This window comes from Danio rerio, chromosome 8 (genome assembly GCF_052040795.2).
Source record: "Danio rerio strain M-AB ecotype USA chromosome 8, GRCz13ab, whole genome shotgun sequence".
Taxonomy (NCBI): domain Eukaryota; kingdom Metazoa; phylum Chordata; class Actinopteri; order Cypriniformes; family Danionidae; genus Danio; species Danio rerio.
Window position 1 is genome coordinate 23,312,477 of NC_141028.1, and position 20,024 is coordinate 23,332,500.

A 20,024-nucleotide genomic window follows, 5' to 3' on the forward strand; every position below is an offset into this window, starting at 1 on the left:
ACATTTTGCTAAAGTCTTGCAGCAGAAGATATTTTTGCAGCTTTCATTGGCCAATAATCAGCCATGTAAACAGCCAATCAAAATTGATTGTTTAGGTGTGTAAAAAGGTGTTACATAATTGCCCCCTGCTGGTCATGTCTTTCTTGTGTAAGACCATTTTGTGAAATCTGGCATTTCCACTGAGTAAATGTCTAAAGTATCTCCTTTTTTAAAGATGCCAATACCTGAGGTATAAAAGACATTCCTGTTCCCAATTAAATGAAAGAATGCAAAAAAATCTGCTATTCAACAACAAACATGCCTTTGGATTTAACTTTAATTCGTTGTGTGGATCATTTCCCAACTGCTCCCTGTTCTCTGAGGAAGAATTACCGCAGTACTTTTTGTTCCTCACATCTGTTCCTCATTTACAGAGCCATCTGACAACGGGACGGAGATTCTGCAAAACAGTGATGTATTACGTTAATTAAATACACTCAGTGCTGTGTAGACAGGCATCAAGGGTAAGTCTCCCCTCATCATTTTGTCTGAATTACTGTCACACTGCTCTGTTTGCTTGTTGTGGGCAGAGGAGAACAGAGAAAAAAAACATAACAGACAGTTTTCAATAAAGCAAGGCTCCTGCTAGTGATCATTAAATTTCATTATACAGGCAGATAGGATCACATTAAAGCATCTGAAGCACACAGTTTGCATTATCTGTATTTGCAGATTTTTTTTTTCTTTGAATGTAGAATCGGATTATCGGCAATATAGCAATGGCCTTGTGCACGTAATATTCGAAATGATTCTCATCTTCCTCATTAGTGCTGATCACTTTATGAAGTGGGTGGATGAATTCCAGCTGGCATCTGCTCCATTCAGACTGCTGGCATCAATCCAGCCCATTACAGGATCAAGAGAGGAAAATCAGTTCAATTATTGAAAGAGGGTCCAAATCTTTGTTCATGGTAATTCAAATAGTACAAGCGATGCTGAGCTCCCCGAACTGTCTCCTCCGATTAGAGGCTGCTTCCCTGTGGCAAAATGTTGGTATTGCATTATCAGCTGCTGTTATAAAGTTTGCTCACATTGCCTGCAACCGGAATCTTAACACTAGACATACAATCGCAAGAACCAGGACATGTATTAATGGCTTTTTATTACATTTACCTATATTCTTATTAGCATTTTTATAGCATTTCTGAAAAAGTCACTAATATTTATTAAATAAAAATACTACGAAAAGAAAAAAAATAACTATTCAGGACTAGATTTTACATAGTAAATGGCTTAAAAGTGAACAAATCCGTCAAGAATTGTTCGAAAGTCACTTTTTTAAAAATATTTTGTTTTGGTAATTTTTTTTTTAAGTCTTACAAACTTTACACAAACTTTAAAAAAATTCTGTATGTTGGGTTTTCAGTTAATAATATAATATAATATAATATAATATAATATAATATAATATAATATAATATAATATAATATAATATAATATAATATAATATAATATTTATTACTTTTTCAGTCAGTCATTTTCTTTTTGTCTTTGTTCCTTTATTAATCAGGGGTCGTCACAGCAGAATGAATCACTATCACTGGGAAACACCCATACACTTTTTTTTTTGCATGTCTTTGGACTTGTGGGGAAAACCATGCCAACGCGGGGAGAACATGCAAACTCCACACAGAAATACCAACTAACCCAGCCGAGGCTCGAAGCAGCAGCCTTCTTGATGTAAGGTGACAGCGTTACCCAGTGCACCACCGCTTTTTCATATTGTTTTAATTAGATGTAACGTTTATTTCTTAAAAACTTAACATTAATTAAAATCTTGATTAAATATAACAAGAAGTTTTTTTTTCTTGTTTATTATTTTGTTTAAAAAAATCTTTTAAGCCTAATTTAATTTCTTAGTCTTTTTTACAAAAAAAAAATCTGAATTCATTCAATCATTTTCTTCTCAGCTTAGTCCTTATATTAATCCGGAGTCACCACAGCGGAATGAACCGCCAACTTATCCAGCACGTTTTTATGCAGCGGATGCCCTTCCAGCTGCAAACCATCTCTGGGAAACATCCACACACTCATTTACACACACACTCTGTGGACAATTTAGCCTACCCAATTCACTTGTATCGCATGTCTTTAGACTGTAGGGGGAAACTGGAGCACCCGGAGAAAACCCACGCAATCGCAGGGAAAACATGCAAACTCCACACAGAAATGCCGAGGTTCAAACCAGCAACCTTCTTGCTCTGAGGCGACAGCACTACCTACTGCGCCACTGCGTCACCAATTTCAGAATTAGTTTAGCAAATTATTTACATTTATTTACTTTTTGGGGACATATTGAAATATCTCATGCACTGTACATTTATTAAAAACAGTACGACAAAACAAAAAACAATCCTTATTTCCTTTCGCTTTTTCTTGTTCACTCAACATTTGAATACATCAGCTGCATTGACCTAAAATTATTTGTCAGTAATACAAAAAAACATTTAATTGGGTTAACATTAGATTATTAGTTTTCTGGAGAAGTAAACTACTCTGCAACAAAACTTTTTAAGTTGTGCCAACTGAACATTTCTTTTTGTTTGCAGAACTGGAATGCCTGAAGTTGAGTGAAAAAAAAAAACAATCCCTATTTCCTTTCATTTTTCTTATGTACCCATGACAGAACAGAGTATGGACAGAAAAGTGCAGGGAGAAAGGAAATATCAGCGTAGGACCTTAAGGTGAGAATCAAGCTCAGGTCGCCTTGTACACTGGAGTAACATGTGTCAACATACACTGTACAAACTGTACAAACCACTACACCACTGGCACTGACGTATACACAACTTTTTAAAACATCAGTTGCACTGACCTAAAATGTCTGAAGCTGAGTGAACTAAAAACTCTTTTTGGAAATTGGTACTAGAAAATAATACATTATCAGAACAAACAAACAGTTCCATTGAAAACTAGAACATAGACAAATGCTAACAAAACACTTATTAGACAAAGAATTAGAAACAGGACAGGATGTAAAACAACAATAACAGTAAACAAGAAAAGGGTCAAAACATGCTTTGTGATGCTTCACATGTTAAGCATGCCTTTCTTTTTTTCATAACTATGTTTGTTTGTTCTGATAAGGAATTATTTTCTAGTACCAATTTCCAGTACATCAGCTGCACTGACCTAAAATTATTTGTCAGTAATACAAAAAACATAGTTGGGTTAACATAAGATTATTAGTTTTCTGGAGAAGTAAACTTCTCTGTAACAAAAGTTGTGTACACGTCGGCACCAATGGTGTAGTGGTTTGTGCACCAACACAGTGTTCACGGTGATCCAAGTTTGATTCTCACCTTGAGGTCCTATGCCTATCCTTCCCCTCTCTCCCCACGCTTTCCTGTCTATACTGTCCTGTCAAGTTAAAGTGAAAAAAAAGTTGAGTACACGAGAGGAAATAAGGATTATTTTTTTTGTTCACTCAACTTCAGGCATCTTCAGACAAATGATTTTCAGTTGGCACGACTTAAAAAGTTTTGTTACAGAGTAGTTCACCTCTCCAGAACCTAATAATCTTATGTTAACCCAACTAAATGTTTTTGTATTACTGACAAATAATTTTAGGTCAGTGCAGCTGATGTTTTCATGAACAAGAAAAAGCAAAAGGAAACAAGGAGTGTGTTTTTTATTTTGTTGTACTGGTTTAAAAATGCACTGCTATAATGACATTGAAATGCACCGTTTCTGTCACTCTTATCTACTGTCTGCCATGGTTTTTTGACTGAAGCTCTGTGTTTACATGCATTCATGTATATTCAAAAGTCTAACCTGTGATGTTTTTATCTCATAGCTTATATAAAGACACGGACAGCACATTACATCACAGGAGGAGATATACAGACATCTGAGTGCTGATGGACCATTTCATCAAAAGCTATTCTATCATTCACAGATACCCGGCGCTCCCCTGAGAGAGCTCTGAAAAGTGTAGGCATTTTCCCATCCTCGTCCCTCTTGAAAATGCTGATGATTTCATGAAGGCGAATGACAGAAGCACTTTGAAAGCGGCTAGAAATAGCACTGGCTAGTGAGGTTGATGGGAGTAGCTGGAGCAGGGATGGATTCCTTAATGACCAAAATAAATGGCCTCTCAATCCATCCACAAACACAGTTCATCTTCACCTGAATCCCCCTCTGACAACCTGTCCTCCCTAAACAAATGTTCGCTTTTGATGTAGTGTGCCATGATCAAGATTTATTGTTGTGGCGGGAAGCAGTCAGTCTGTCCTCTCATGGAACTTTCACTCCTGCAGGTGGCACTAACTAAACACAAAGACCCGATGCTGTTGTAAATCAAATTAATATGTGATTTTGGACATTTTCCCCACTGCAATTGACGCTGAATAGGAAAGGTTCACCTATAATTAGAAATAGTGAAATTCTTTCTGCTTATTATTGATGCTGTTATTTTGATTGCTGGGGTGAAAAAACTTTTAAATTAAAAGTTTACTTTGCCTCAGAGGTTTAAAATTTCATCAAACCTCTTTCACACATATAGACTTAACCCAGTAGACACAGTATGTCAACATGACATCAGATTAACGTTGCACACTAAGGTCGTTGGGTCGTTGCATTTTGTTTTGACGTTCAGGGTCAATATACAACGTCCAACCTAAAATTAATCAAATATCAGTTTTGCTAATGATGTTGCAGCTTGATGTTGTGTGGACATTACCATGTCTATCAGATGTTGGATTTTGGTTGCCATACCTGACAAGTTAATGTCAGTATTTGACGTCAATATGACGTTGGTTTAAGATGTTGGCTCGACGTTGGAGTTTCACTTTTCAACACAACCAAATATCAGTCAATTGACATCTGTATAAGTAACATTGTCCTTAGACACTGGCTAGACATAAATTTTGGTAACTTGAAATCACAACCTAAAGATAACCTAATATTATTGTCTTATGCTGTTGTGTGCCTGCTGGGAAGAGACGGAAAAGGCCTTTAAAGAGCCCATATTATGGGTTTTTGAAAATTCCCCTCCATGTAGTGTGTAACACAGCTATAAGTGAAGTGAAGTATCCAGCTAAGGCTTAAATCTGTAAGAGTACAGTGTTTAAAACGGTTGATTCATCTATGAAAGAGTCGACTCATAGTGCTTCAAACGAGTCGCCTTGATACCGAGTCATTAGGTGTTTCGCCATGACGTACGAACTAAACCAAGTTATTCACGTGCACGCGCAAACCCGGGAGATTTTAAACCTGAGGCCCCGCCCTCTGACGCAGAAATGCAGACACACACACACACACACCCACAAACACACGCACACAAAAATGTGCAGAATTTGGTGTAACATCGGTCGATTGAAGTCACACTGCAGATGGATATTATCGAATCTCTACCCAAAGAGGAAACCTCAGCATTATAACCAAGCAGTTGGAAACTACTGGAAACTTCTGCAAACTACATGCTACAAAGAATACTTCATCTGCGTTTGTTAAAGGAAGGATCAGTAAAGAACAACTTACTGATGGACGTCAGGATGGGTTTCTTCCTCCATTTCTCAAGTGTAAGTACGTGCGATTAAAGTTGTTGCCTCGTTGACTTTAGCTTGCAGATGTATTTAGTTGTGATTTATTACTTGAAACCGCGTGTACTGTATCAGGTTAACTGGCTATATTCTCTTATCGCGTGCAAAGCCACGTTAAAAACGTGACGCGTGCTGCTTTGTTTACGGAGCTTCGTGCGTAGAGGTCTGCATTCCCTCCGCGGGACCCGACCAGATTTCTGCGGCGCGGGAATAAATTTCCGAATAAATCGCGGTAACGGGTTTAATTTGGGAAGAGAGCGGGCTGTCTAGCAATTTCGCGGATATTGCTATGCGAATGAGAGAGAGAGAGAGCTTTACCTGTGTGTCTGCTTGGTGCTTGTGTGTGTGTTTATACAGACAGCTTAGCTGTTGGACTGTTTAGCTGGGTGATTTTCGGTTATGTTCTTCCCCGCTCTTTAGCGGGATCGGGCGCGGCGGGCAGAAAACGGGGCGGGTCGGGCACCGGGACAACAAATTCTTAATATAAGCGGGAGCAGTCGGGTTCAGGCTAAAAACTGGCGGGTGCGGGCGGAAGCGGAAGCGTTGTCGTCCGGAGGTGTGTGTGTGTGTGTGTGTGTTTGTGTGTGTGTGTGTGTGTGTGTGTGTGTGTGTGTGTGTGTGTGTGTGTGTGTGTGTGTGTGTGTGTGTGTGCGCGCGCGCAAGGACGAGGGCAATATGTGTGGCCAATCGCAACAGACTGTCATCGGTCCAATCAGCGCAGATTAGCTTCGTGCTAAGGAGGGGTTTGGGAACAAATGAATCACTGGACGATTCATACAGGAGTCGCTGGAATAATTAGGTAAAAATAAATGCAGACCTTGCATGCATATTAGACTGTTTTTGGAGACCCTTGCAACCAAGATATGACCCTGTTTCATGTATAATATGGGCTCTTTAAGAGAAATTTTTTTTAAAAATACTGTAAACTTGATTGCGCCAATATTTCATAAAGTAATGGCTATTGGTAAATTTCCATAAAACTAACATAACAACTTAATCGTTAAATTAAAAAATGCACTGTTCACACAGTAGAATTTTGACAATTTACTGGTTTGCTTCTTAATCATGAAAACTGTCAGAATTAACTTTCTGGAAACTTTTATAAGGAAAAATTCACAGCAACATCTCTTCACAGCAATTTACCAGCAATTTTCTGTTGGAGTCTATCAGTGCTTAGCATAACTGAGTACACCCCATTTTGAAAATGAATATTTTTATCCATTTCTCAGTCAATATAGGCAATGCATTTTGGTGCATTTAAACAAAACATTTATTGTATGTTGATTTATTAAAAAGGTATATTTATTAAAATAATATTTTAGCCAACAAACATATTTAGAAACTGAAAGATAATACAATTAAATTCAAGCAAAATATTGCAAAAAAACAACCTACAAAATTTCAACAAAATGTTTACTTTTTTTTTCTTCTCTTGATTTTTCCTCTTTTTAAAATTTGTATTTAATATTTTTCCATAACATATAAATATACTAGTTTTTCTTAAGTTATTTTGTTAGATGAGCCCCAGATTACCCGTAATTATATTTGGATATGCACAAATATAATATTGTATAGCTTTCTATTAAAAAATAAACATACATTTAAAAGATAGATTTATGAGGGGTGACAGTGACTAACATAAATATGTAATATTTATGTAATATTTTTAAATATGTAATATTTTTCTGCTGAAAAACAGTAGAAACCCTCATGGAATTTGTAATGATTTTTATTGCTACTTTTATAATGGGATTTGTATTTGTGAATGCAAACCTGGCACTGATGACCAATCCTGTGGGTCTAGACTCATTTCTTACACTCAATTGGCAAGTCAAAACAACTAAATGCTAATGAAATATGTCCTTCAATATAAGGCACAAGAACATTTGAAAAGTTCTGTTTTTAATGTTTGAAGGTTTACAGTGTCATTTTTAGTGGTATTATTAGTGGCAGCTATCAGAACTTTTGTGGTGGTTTCTATTGTTTTAGTGTTTCAGCAAGGTTGACGATATAAGATTATCTATTCACTACTTATCATTTGAAATATTTTTAGGTGTAAATGTTGATCCATCTGATTATTATTTTAACCTATTTTTCACTTTTTTCAAGGAACATTCTGGAACATTCTTGGTTGCAAAATAATTTATATAAATATATAACTTTATATAAATATAACCATGAGGGAACCAAACCGAACATCATCCAATACCAAACAGGTAGTGTCTTTGTCTCTATTTTTGTGCTTAGTTCTAATTGACAGACAAAAAAGTTAATATGTTTTCTTGAACTGCTTTATAAATAGACCAATGAATGCAAGCACACACACACACACACACACACACACACACACACACACACACACACACACACACACACACACACACACACACACACACACACACACACACACACACACACACACACACACACACACACACACACACACAATGGACAAGCAGTCAAATGGTGCAACACATTAAAAGTCGGAAAACTGAGACAGTGTCAATAGTTTATCTGTCTTTTATATTCGATAACCTTAAACAAAATCACAAGATCAGATTCTCATTCCTTGCATATGATTTCATGACAGTCGTAAAGGTTGCTTTGTTGCTTCTTCCTCTGTTGGAGGAGTCTTATCAAAGGCCATGATTCTGGGTGGTACTATTGTGGCATAGTGGTGGAAACAGGGTGTGAGTGTGTGTTTGTGTGTAAAATGTGTCTGAAAATGCCGCCTGAAAGACTGGCTCCTCGTCCAAGATAACTTTGTTCTTAGGGACCTTAAGGATGACATCATAATGGGTGATCATACGGCGGCAGGATGTGTTATCTGTGACACGTTCAATCACAATAACCTCAACTGCACACAGACACACATTTGCAGACACACACTGCATCCTACTCTTTCCCAAAAGGCTGCTTTTTTATCAAACAAGATAGACGCGCACACACACCCATTCACATCCACAAACAGTTCCCGAATCCTCATGGGGAGAGGTTGTGTTTTCAGTTTAAAAGCACCATCTTCAACTTAAGTGTAGACAGAGGATTTTTGTGGATGTGTGGAAGCTTTTGTTTTGGTAATCTCTGAAAACAAGTACAAAATATTTTCTAAAAAAATCCACTTGAATATTTCTGGATCCTTTAGCTGTACCCACTGAAGGTAAGTCTGATATAACTTTATTGTAAGAGATGCATAAATATGAGTAAGCACCTAGCAGAGGCTTTAGGAGCTTCAAAATGTTAATAATAATGCAAAAAGGTTGTTATTATTATGACTAATATTGAATAAAATTTGTATAAATTATGATTAATAAATGCTTTACATTTATTGTTCACACATAGTTAATGTTAGTAACAAATGACCAAAAACTGTAAATGTACATTTATGAGTTAAAGATGCTTTTTGTAAAATGACTTTTGATGGTATGTTTGCATAATAAAACTCTTTATATTACTCTATATATACAGTTGAGGTCAGAATTATTAATCCCACTGAATTATTTGCCACCCTTGTACATTTTTCCCCCAATTTGTTTAACGGAGAGAGGTCAAATATTATTACTTAATATTTTAAATTAATGCGTTTCTTTACTCGTTACTTAGAAAGGATATTGCGTTTCCCCCAACACTGTGTGTAATGTAGAGTATAGCCTTTCTAAATAAACTTGTTTTCTTTGTTCGGGGAGAATCTCTGTGAATGGAGAGATCCTCTAGGGCATGATTAAAGCATATTCAAAGGCATTGTCTGGAGTCTCTCTAGTTCTTACTGCAGTGAGGTTTATGGAGCTGTAAAAATTGTACTGAGTGATAGTGTTCAAAAAGTTGTCGCCTGACTCAGCAAGAGTGGCTTTTTAGACACTCTTGAATATAGTTTATAGGTAAGCGTTGAAAGTAGACGCTTCAAGGGGTGCATTGTTAGTAGATGGTGGTCAGGTACATGAAGAAACGGTTTAAATTCATTTAATTAAATTCCATTAATTTAAATAGTTATATTACCACTGTTAGTAATAAATTTAATTGTTATGGCAATTTAATCACAGAATACAATTTCTCAATCATATTTAAAATATATATTTTTCCTTATGTTTTGTACTGTGGTTCATGTGTAAATAGTTTGAAATGTCATATATTTTATGTAAATGCAGTAATAGTACTTAATGAGAAGGTTTTAGAAAAAAAATATGACTATTTTATAAAATAACGCTTCTTCAGATTAAATGGACACAATTACAGTATTTTCAAACTAATATGAATTTTCAATTTAGTTTAATGTGAGGACATTTATTTACGCTGAGATTTGTACAACCCTGGCAACTTATTACAAAAATTTAAATCATACATTTATAACTAATTTAACCAATATGAACTTTTCTCTGCTCTCCTCTTCAGTTCTGTCTCTTTGGTCAGGATTGCAACAACTAGACAATGTGTAAGGTCCTGAATATCCTATCAGCTCTTTTGAGCCGCTTCCTGTTTGCAGTGCATGGCGTCGTGACGGTGTGGCGTGTGGTGGAGGTGACGGGCGAGGCTTCCTATTGGCTGCTGGTGATGGGTGTGGCACTGCTGGGGGTGGAGATGGCCATCACTGTCAAATACACACGCAACACAGAATGGCGATGGTGAGGTTATGCTTTCATAGTCCTGTCATCAACTTAAATATTACCACACAAACCAGCAGACAAAACTGATATTTGTGCTGAAATTTTGTATAAAAAACAGCATTTTTTTTGGTAAAAGAATTCTGTCTGAAGCACTGCAAAAATGCCTTCTTATTAAGAGTTTTTGCCTTGCTACTTGTACAAATATATATAAATTTGTAAAACAGGACAACATTTTTTTACTTGTTTGTAGAAAAGGCCTCTTAATTAAGGATTGATTTTAATATTTGGACTAGAAATAAGGCAAAAACTCAAAGTAAACCCCCCCCCCCCCCCTTTTTTTTTTGCAGTGTGCAACATTTTACTATTAAAAATGTAAAAGTAAAAAGAAATGGCTTTATTGACATAAACATATTTTGTGACTCACATTTTATACATGTTTAAAGTCTCAGTCCTGTCCAGCTGCATTATGTCTGCTATAACAATCAACAGTTTAAATGGAATTAAGAATAAAATCATATTTGTTTGGATCCTTATGTTGGTGAGTAAATAATGGCAATATTCTTCTTTTTAGTTATTTATAAAGAACCAAATTTATTGTAGGTAGAACGTTTTTTTGTAGCCATTTTTGTTTTCCTGAATATACCAGAGACCGCTGTGTATGCTTTTGGAGATCTCAAATTTCTTTCGCAACTGCTGTTCTCATGTAAATCCACCAGAGGCTGCTGTCAACTTATTGACTGCTTGACCGATCGACTGACCCACCCTCCTCCTTCCCTAAACCCAACCAATAGTGTTTTCAAAAGCACAGATTGACCCGCCAACCCCTTTCCTAAACCCAGCTGACAGTTTTAAAAAGCAGTCCAGAAAAAGAAAAGCCCTCGTCAAATTTTTACCACATTTTCAGATTTTACCACCTTCTCACGCTGTTATATACTTGTTTATTTTATTTTTTGGCTACTGTTTTTGTCTTACCCACTTTCTGGAACCGTTCTTCGCCAGACTCGAACCTCACCATTGTGGTCAACTCCTCTCTGCATCTCAAGTCTACCAACGTACATGGTGAGCTAACTGGACAAACTGGTAATAGTGGGAAAGCTATCCACACGGAGGTAATCGGTCAGCTGGTAACCGTGAAAAGGAACAGCATCATAACTGCCCCGTTGTGTTCATTTTAAAGACGAAATGCAGCCATACGTCCTTCTGGCTACATAATTTGCGATCTCCAGAAATGTTGACTGTAGAACGTGTGGTGTTGGTGAAAAAAAGAAAAAAGAGAATCCGTTTTGCCTTTTAAAAATAACTTTCCAAAGTTTCTCCAAACATTCTGGTATTAAAAGACTTAGGGCTCAAAAGCAGGGGGCCGTGATAATGATTAACGCTAACGAGAACGTGGGAAATTACACTTGCATTCCTTCAAGCTCTGCACTTCAGTCTCTCTTGTGGGGATGGGTGATAATAATAACACAGTGAAGGGGAAAAACAACCTCTGCCTTTGCAACTTCGCACTCACACAGAGCATCAGCTGATCATGTTCAGCTAGACTTTTTAAAATGTATGTACATTGAGATTGCTCTGCTAAGATATTTATTAATGAGACTCTGCACTCCTGCTGACATGGATGGAGGACCTGCTGAGAACATCCTCCTCATCATCCCCTTCACTCTTCCATGATCTCCATTTGAACCTTTCTCTCCCGTACTACTTTTTTATGCATTTCTATCTCTCTCATGCATGCTACACTTTGAAGTCTCTGTACTCTTTAGAGAGGCTTGCCTCTGTCAGTGGGGATTTGCATAGCTAATGGGAGTAATTTGCAGTCTGTGTTGTGCTGGTGTGCCTGCAGCACCGGACTCTGTTGTGTGACCCAGCTTTACCACCCAATCAGAAGTATCTGACACACATAGAAGTATTTGGTGGCTTTAATAAGGCTATGTTAAACTGAGTTTGTGTAAGTCTCGGAATTTCTTACTTTCACAGGAGCTTATGATAGAGGTTTAAATACTGTCTGTATAGTTTTATCTTCAGATGTTACAGCATTTTCTTTTCGGCTTAGTCCCATTATTAATCAGGGGTCACCACAGCGGAATGAACCGCCAACTTATCCAGAATAAGTTTTATGCAGCGGATGCCCTTCAAGCCGCAACTCCACACAGAAACACCAACTGACTCAGGTGAGGCTCGAAGCAACCTTCTTGTTGTGAGGCGATCGTGCTACCCACTGCACCACTGTGCAGCCCTCAGCTCTCTTATTTCTGGGAAAACAATAAACATAAATTGCTTGGATGGAAATTAATTCATGGATTGAAAGTAGACTGTTTTCAGTACAATGTCTGCAATTCTGGGAAAAAAGGTCTATTGCAGAAGATTAATAGATTAGGAGTGGAGGAGAGCTCAGTTTCACCTTTAACCCAAGTGCCTTCTTCAAAAAGCTCCATCCCACACAATGATAACCACAGCACCACAATTATGAAGACAGCCGTTTCCTGTAACAGTGCCTTATTACCAGGACATTACCAGGAAGTTTCGCTTACATTAAATATATTGTGGAATTAGACACTGAAGCAGCCAATGACTTCAACTGGGAATTGAGCCAGATTAAACTTTTTTTCAAGAAAACTTTTTTAGCATAACAAAACCACCCCTCATTTGACAGCTGTAGATTTCTACACATCTTTGTTGGAGCATTTCAGGCAGTTAGAGTAAGCGCCATGTTGCTCTTTGCTTCTCCTTGTACAGGTGGATTGCATAATGATCTGGTATTAACCCTTGTATCCTTTTGTGAAAGGCAGCCACTTGTTTATGACCCATTGAAGGGCAATTTGCTCCAGCACCACCTCAATGAGCAGCTATGGGTGGCTGTTCCCCCCAGACTGTCCCCAGAGTACAAGAAAGCCCCTCCAGCTGACTATGTACAGTTGCCTTGAACCGGGCCAAAGCACGCTTGTCCCCCCTCCCGACTCCCCCAATCCCGCACTTACATTAAATTCTGGCCTGGGCACGCTAACGTCATCGATGATGCGCTGTTCAGCAATCGCTTTTGGTCAGCACAGCGAAGATTTCTTTAGTTATGTCATTTTAGTGGTTTGGGATCCAGACAAATATTTCGCTGAACAGATCAGCCACTTTTGACGCTCGTATTGCACTCACACTACAAGCGTACTGTGCCAAAGCCCAAGTGAACCTCGCTCTGGCACACCTCTTCCAACTGGGCCAGGGCCGGCCAAGTGAACAGTGCCTGAGCCTGATTCAGAGCACTCACAATTCTCAAACGATCTGGGAAACGGGCCTGGACACAGTTCGGATAGCATAGTGTGAGTACTAGGGTTGGGTACTGAAACCCGGAGCCATTATAGCACCGGTACCTTTGTAACCGGTATGTATAGGATCAAATCAGCATATGAATTTCGTTGCCTAATTTCAGTGCCACTGGTACAGCGAAAGGACGTAAGAGGAATTAAGGGGTTCATCAAAGGCACACATAGGCATTGTGTCACACCATCACTAAACATTTAATTCTAAACAACTTTGAGGAATACGGACAGGCGATGTCAGGCGTTTGTTTTTGTTGCTTAGGGAACGGACGCACACAATGCACGCAGTACAGCGCATTTAGCCTGTTTGTTGGTGAGCGAGAGCGACACTCTTCAGATCTACACGCATGATCACGTTCATCAAATTTGCTTAAACTAAGCATTCTAAATCATATTTTACAAGCAAGGATTCTGACACAGCAACGTGCTTTACAAAAGTTGCGTGTAAGGGGGAAACATGTCAAACTTCATGACACATTTGAGGGCTTAAAAAGGCAAAGGAATGCCTCTCTCGCGTGCTCTAGGTGTCACATGCAATCGCTCCCTCAGGCACTCGTTCCCTCTGCTTTTGCGGCACTTGCTCTCTCTCTGACGGTGCCGCACGAATCAGTTCCCCGCATTTGTCAAAAGTTAACACCCAAATTGACACAGGTAATAAAGAGATTAAACTTTAGTCATGTTCATGTTGTGAAACACTATCAAAATGTCCACTGTTGATGATATTATACTTCCGTTTTCAATAGTGATTTTAACACTTTTAATATAGGAAGTCCTCGGCTATGCAGAGACCATTATTAATCAGAAATCTAGTGTACATAGTTTTACATTAGGATATGCAGTCTTGAATTTACAAACAGTCGGCAAGTACCAAAGAACAGATGAAACACTGATCAAATATAGTTTTCAGTCACGCTCATGTAAGTCATATTTAACTCAATCAGTTTTACCTTCATTCATTTTTGATTTCCATCTTCAACACATGATTTATTGACAACACATTTTTAAACATAATAGTTTAACTAATTTCTAATATCTACTTTTTTATCTACTCCATGGTGACCGTTAGTGCATAACATTTTACTAGTTATTTTGCAAGACAGTTGTATTCAGACTTAAAGTCCATTTAAGTATTTTATAGTCTTTAATTCAGATTAAAGTGTAATTTAAAGACTTAATCAGTTAACTACGAAAGTTGAAACAATTAGTCACATTATTTTGTAACTGATTTGTTGTGTATATCAAAAATATACAGTAAAAAATTTCTCAAAGAGGCTAAAAATACTGACCTTATTTTTATTTAAATTAAAAACTCCAGAATAATTATTTTTAGGAAACACTGTGAACATTTTCAGAAACATTATTTTAAATGAATGGGAGGGCAAAATAAATTGACTTCAACTATAGGCCTGTGTGTTAAAGTTTTTTTTAGGTGCAACAATGTGCTTTGATGTATTTAAATGTTAGAAATGTGTTATCCTACACCAGTACAAAGTTACTTGTTAAATAAATTAACAAGGAAGATTATTTTGAGTTTAAGTTATTTAATTATCTTGTTTATGAAGACTGCAGAGTGTGGCATGAAAAAAATGATTTAGATTTTTTTTTTTTGTATTTTGTGATATATATGTTAAAATGTGCCCCCAAAAGTACAAGTGCTCCTTGCCCGCCCCCCACATGGTTAGTTGTAAGCTAATGTAATTTCATAATGCAAATCTTAAAATCATGGTAACCAACAAATGATATATATTATCATATATATTATATATATATATCATATATATTAAATGAAATATATTTATGTAATTCAAATATATAAAATATGAATTGATGTTTACTTTAAACTTTAATTATATTGTTCTATTAATATATATATATTAGGGTTGGGCATCTAAGCTATAATGCCAATCCGATACGCATCTCGATACAAAGAATACGATCCGATATATTAGCGATACATTTGTGACATATTGCGATGCAACACGATACGATTCACACCCATATCACGATACGATGCGATATTTCAGCACTAACTTATTAGATCAAGTTTATGAGATGATGTGAAAGAGGATGCTGTGCCATTGAATGAGTTTGATTATTTATAAACCAAGCAAAACCAAGACTTTTTTTACAAACTGGCTTTTCTCTCAGAGCCAGAGTGTCAGTTTACAGTAGAGAGCCATTTTAGAACATATAGCACATATTATTTAAGGATTTTCAAGATAAACAGAATGTATAAGTGCAATATATATTAAAAATATATATATTTACACTCTTTCAACATAAAGGTTTACCATTGCACAACAAGAATTGTGATTTAACCTTTCAACTATGAAAACAAGTTTTACAAAGATATTGTGCCACTGATTATTCAAAACTTAAGGTTGTGAACTAGCAGTGTTATGCTGCTTTGAAACATCACTGTCACAACTGTACACGCTGTAAACAACAGGCTAATAAAAATATAACAAACCAGCAATCTTCTTGCTGTGAGGTGGTCAAACTACCCACTGTGCCACCGTGACACCCATTATTTTTATCATTATTATTATTAATATTATTATTATAATTAAATAAAAATTAACAGGAGGAGGTGTTTAAAACCTTCGTTCTCCGTGACACTCGACTGAATATCTTTGCAGATGAACAATGCAGTAACATCCGTTATTGGTGTAGAGCGCACAAAACTGTTGCGCACGGAAAAAAAACTTGCAATGCTTTTCTCACCACTTTTGGAGCTGGTTGAAGCAGTGCGAAAGCCGGGGATGCAGGAACACTGGAAGATGCTTTCACAACAACACCGTGGCGCCGCTTCAAGTGAGATTTCAGATTAGTCGTACTGCCCGCGTATTTTACAGATGTGCGGCACATTTTGCAAATTGCATCTGTCCTGTCATGTCGTCCATCCTTAAATCCATAATGTTGCCATACTTTAGATTTAAAACTCAGTGGGGAATAAAATGTTTGTTTTGCTTCTCGCGCTTTCTGAGGGTGCACCACTAGCTTCATCCGCAAACCTGATACACTGAGTTGTAGTGTACACATCTGCAAATCCGTTGCTAAGGCTTACTTTATGTAGGTCGATTAAATTATGCGCCAAAAACAGGTTGACAACACTTGTTAATAAATAAAAAATACATTCTATATTAAAAATATAAGCTGTATCTCGGAAAAATCGATGCATCTCACAAAAACCGATGCATCTCGATTTGCTTCCAAAATTACATTCATCCTCTGCTGCTCAACCGATGCACTCGCATCGTGCACGCGCATGACCGCGTATCGATACATATCGATGAATCTTCCCATCCCTAATATATATATATATATATATATATATATATATATATATATATATATATATATATATATTTTAAAGATTTTGTCAAATAAAATATTTTTTTAGAGTCATCCACCATAATTTTGTGGCTAAAAAGTATCAGTTAAGGCAGCGATTTGACACCGGTTTTATTTTAAAACTAACGATTTAAAAAAAACCAAACGATACCCAACCCTAGTGAGGACGCCTGAAAATTCTTTGTTCTTCCTCCTGGGTTTTGGCACTACAGTAACAAAGTTGAAGTCTTCAAGAACATATATTTACTTAAGTGTCAGTGTACACCACCCTTTGGGTATAAGGTCCTGACTCTTTGGTCATTAAAAATTCCATAATGTCCTTCAAAAAGAGTAAATGAGTCTCCCCTGCATCCTGGCTAATCTTGCCCACTGGCCTCTTTCCATCATGGCCTCCTAACCATCCCCCTATCATCTGATTGGCTTCATCTCCACCAATAAGCTGGTGTGTGTGGTACACATCACATCTTAGTAGATTCTGCACATTGGTGGTGGTTGAGGAGATTCCCCCAAATCTGTAAAGTGCATTGAGTGCCCAAAGCACTTATTGTTAATTATTACTTTAATTCATAACTCATATTTAATTCACAACTTTGTTTTAATAAAAATAAACAAAGTAAGCAGAAGCCTGTCACAGATTACTGCAACATCAACATAAACAAACAATCAGTATAAATGTACCTAGCATCAATAAAGCCACCTCATGGTGCAATTCAAGCTGGCCATAGTGAACTTTCCCAAGGACTTGCTTTTTCACCGTTAAAAATGGTTTGCTTTACACACTAAACAATTGTTTGCTTTACATGTTGGTCTTACAGCCTATTGGGGCAATGACAATGGTAGTGTAGTAAGTGGATTCTCTAGGGATTTGGATTCTTGGCCCTTGGCACAAGTTTCTATTCTGGGCCCCCTCAGTTGAAATCATGTTCTGAAGCCAGAGAAAGTGTCCCATTTGGTACCCCCCTAGTCTTTATCATGGGAACCTTGAGGCTTCTGGATCTTATAAACTCTGCTACGTGGATTTCAGATCTTCTGCCTTCACTCTGAAGGTCTGTCTTCCAGACATTTCTCTCTGTATGAAGTCAAATCTTTATTCTCTTTGCGACTATCATCTGTAACCATATTGACAGAAACCCATGTAAATATAAATAAATGCATCTAAAACTGCAAAGCCGTATTACATTTGACATAACAAAATCAACTGATGCTTGTTTTATTTAATAAATCAACAAATGAAAACTTTTATTACTTAGTAAATAGAGGATCATGCAATACTTGACAGACAGCTTTTTGTCCATTAAGGTTACAGTCACACAGCTGGGTTTGCCAAAAAATGTTTTTTTATTAATTTTGAAAATTTGAGTTAGCTTAAAGCAGGGGTCACCAATCTCGGTCCTGGAGGGCCGGTGTCCCTATAGGATTTAGCTCCAACTTGCCTCAACACACCTGCCTGGATGTTTCAAGTATACCTAGTAAGACCTTGATTAGCTTGTTCAGGTGTGTTTGATTAGGGTTGGAGCTAAAATCTGCAGGACACCGGCCCTCCAGGAACAAGTTTGGTGACCACTGGCTTAAAGGGTATACAGAATGTTACAACTGTAAATAACCAAATATGTGTGAAATTTACAGGACTGAATACGGCATTTTGTTGCAATAAGTGAACAAGTGGAAAGTAATGTGTAAGTACATTAATCCATCCATCTATCCATTAACAGGACGTTTCTCCCACTCTTCTGCAGGTTCTCACCTATGGTTTTTCTTTACCTGAGCACTGTGATTCCCTCAGTCTGGTTCCTGGAGCTAAACCTCCTACAGTCCAATCTGCCCTTCAACTCAAGCACAAACTCTGACCCGCAACTCCTCTCCCAGATCCCGCTAACAATGGTGGGTGGAAAACAATTGTTAGCAATAAAACTCTGACTTGACCAGTAAAAAAAGCACAGGTACAGTCTTGAACAAAATCAGAATCTCTCTCTTTCTGCCTCTGCTGTTTTGGAGGTTTCAGCACTCATAAATTCTGGGAAAGCAATAAACTTAAAACATTTGGATTGAAATTGATTCATGCATTGAAAGCAGACTATTTTCTGTAAAATGTCTGCCATTCTGGGAAAAGAATTGAATGCAGAAGATTAATACATTACTGAGGAGAGCTCAGTTTCACCTTTGACATATATGCCTTCTTTCAAAAGCTCAAACCCACACACTAATAACCACAGCACCACATATCTGAAAACTGCAGTTTCCTCTAACATTAACTTATCGAAGTTACCAGGACAGTGTTGGGGAAAGTTACCTTGAAAAGTAATGCATTACATTATTGAGTTACTCAACGCAAAAGTAACTAGATGCATTGCTTAGTTACTCTTTATCGTAAGTAATGCGTCATGTTACTTTTAAGTTTTATCTCTTCCAAAACTTGTAGGGTGTTTTTCCTTTTTTAAATAGAGGAGCTCTGCATTTAATGACACACTGTACTACCTGTACTACCTGTACTACATTATTCAATTAAAAAAAAAATTTGAATAATTTTATCTCCTGATAAATTCTTGACACTACACATGCTGTATATACAGATTAATGAAAGTTGAAAGGAACGTGTTTGCTACTTTTGTATTTTTGTCTTATTAGTTGAGTAAAATCACTGTCCATTGAGACTATCCCCTTTTCTTCCATGTGTTCAAAATAATGAGATTACTTCCATAACAGAAATGTAAGGCTCTGCCATCTTGGTGTCTGTTCCCACGAGGAGCTCATTTTCTAGTTGAATGTGTGATTCAACATGATTACACTAATTATAATTCAGCAAACTATTTTTAAAAGCAAATTAATTAAAACTCGAGTTACATTTTTAAAAAAGTAACTAAAACAATTTTACGTCATTTTTAAAGCAATTCAGTACTTGTTACTTAGAAAGGTAATGTTATCATGTGACTCGCCTTACTAATAATGCGTTACCCCCAACACTGCTCACGTAAGCATTCATTGACTTCCATTGGGAACTTGTATGACAACTTTCTTATTATGAACAATCATAAAATGAATAAGATGTCTTAAAAATTACAATTGGAAACTGCCTTGTCTATCACTGAAAAGAAGCTATAATTGTAGCTTGCACAATGACTCAACTTTTGTAGAAATTAAGGAAAACTAAAGTGATGGTCAGTCACACATTATTTCA

General features: G+C 37.0%; 1 protein-coding gene across 2 annotated transcripts in view; it reads left to right on the forward strand.

Annotated features, from left to right (window-relative positions):
- Positions 1-413: 413 nt before the first annotated feature.
- Positions 414-20,024, forward strand: part of LOC101883956 (transmembrane protein 26) — a 23,727-nt gene continuing 4,116 nt past the window's right edge. The window contains exons 1-6 of one of the 2 annotated variants that reach the window (XM_087264582.1): positions 414-503; positions 1,551-1,720; positions 3,837-3,973; positions 7,693-7,799; positions 9,973-10,202; positions 18,586-18,730. In XM_087264582.1, coding sequence (XP_087120708.1) covers positions 10,009-10,202; positions 18,586-18,730 — 339 coding nt within the window. In that variant the 5' untranslated portion in view covers positions 414-503; positions 1,551-1,720; positions 3,837-3,973; positions 7,693-7,799; positions 9,973-10,008. Of the gene's footprint in view, positions 504-1,550; positions 1,721-3,836; positions 3,974-7,692; positions 7,800-8,619; positions 8,744-9,972; positions 10,203-18,585; positions 18,731-20,024 lie in introns of those variants that run through there. The other variant, XM_087264581.1, reaches the window with a different exon arrangement.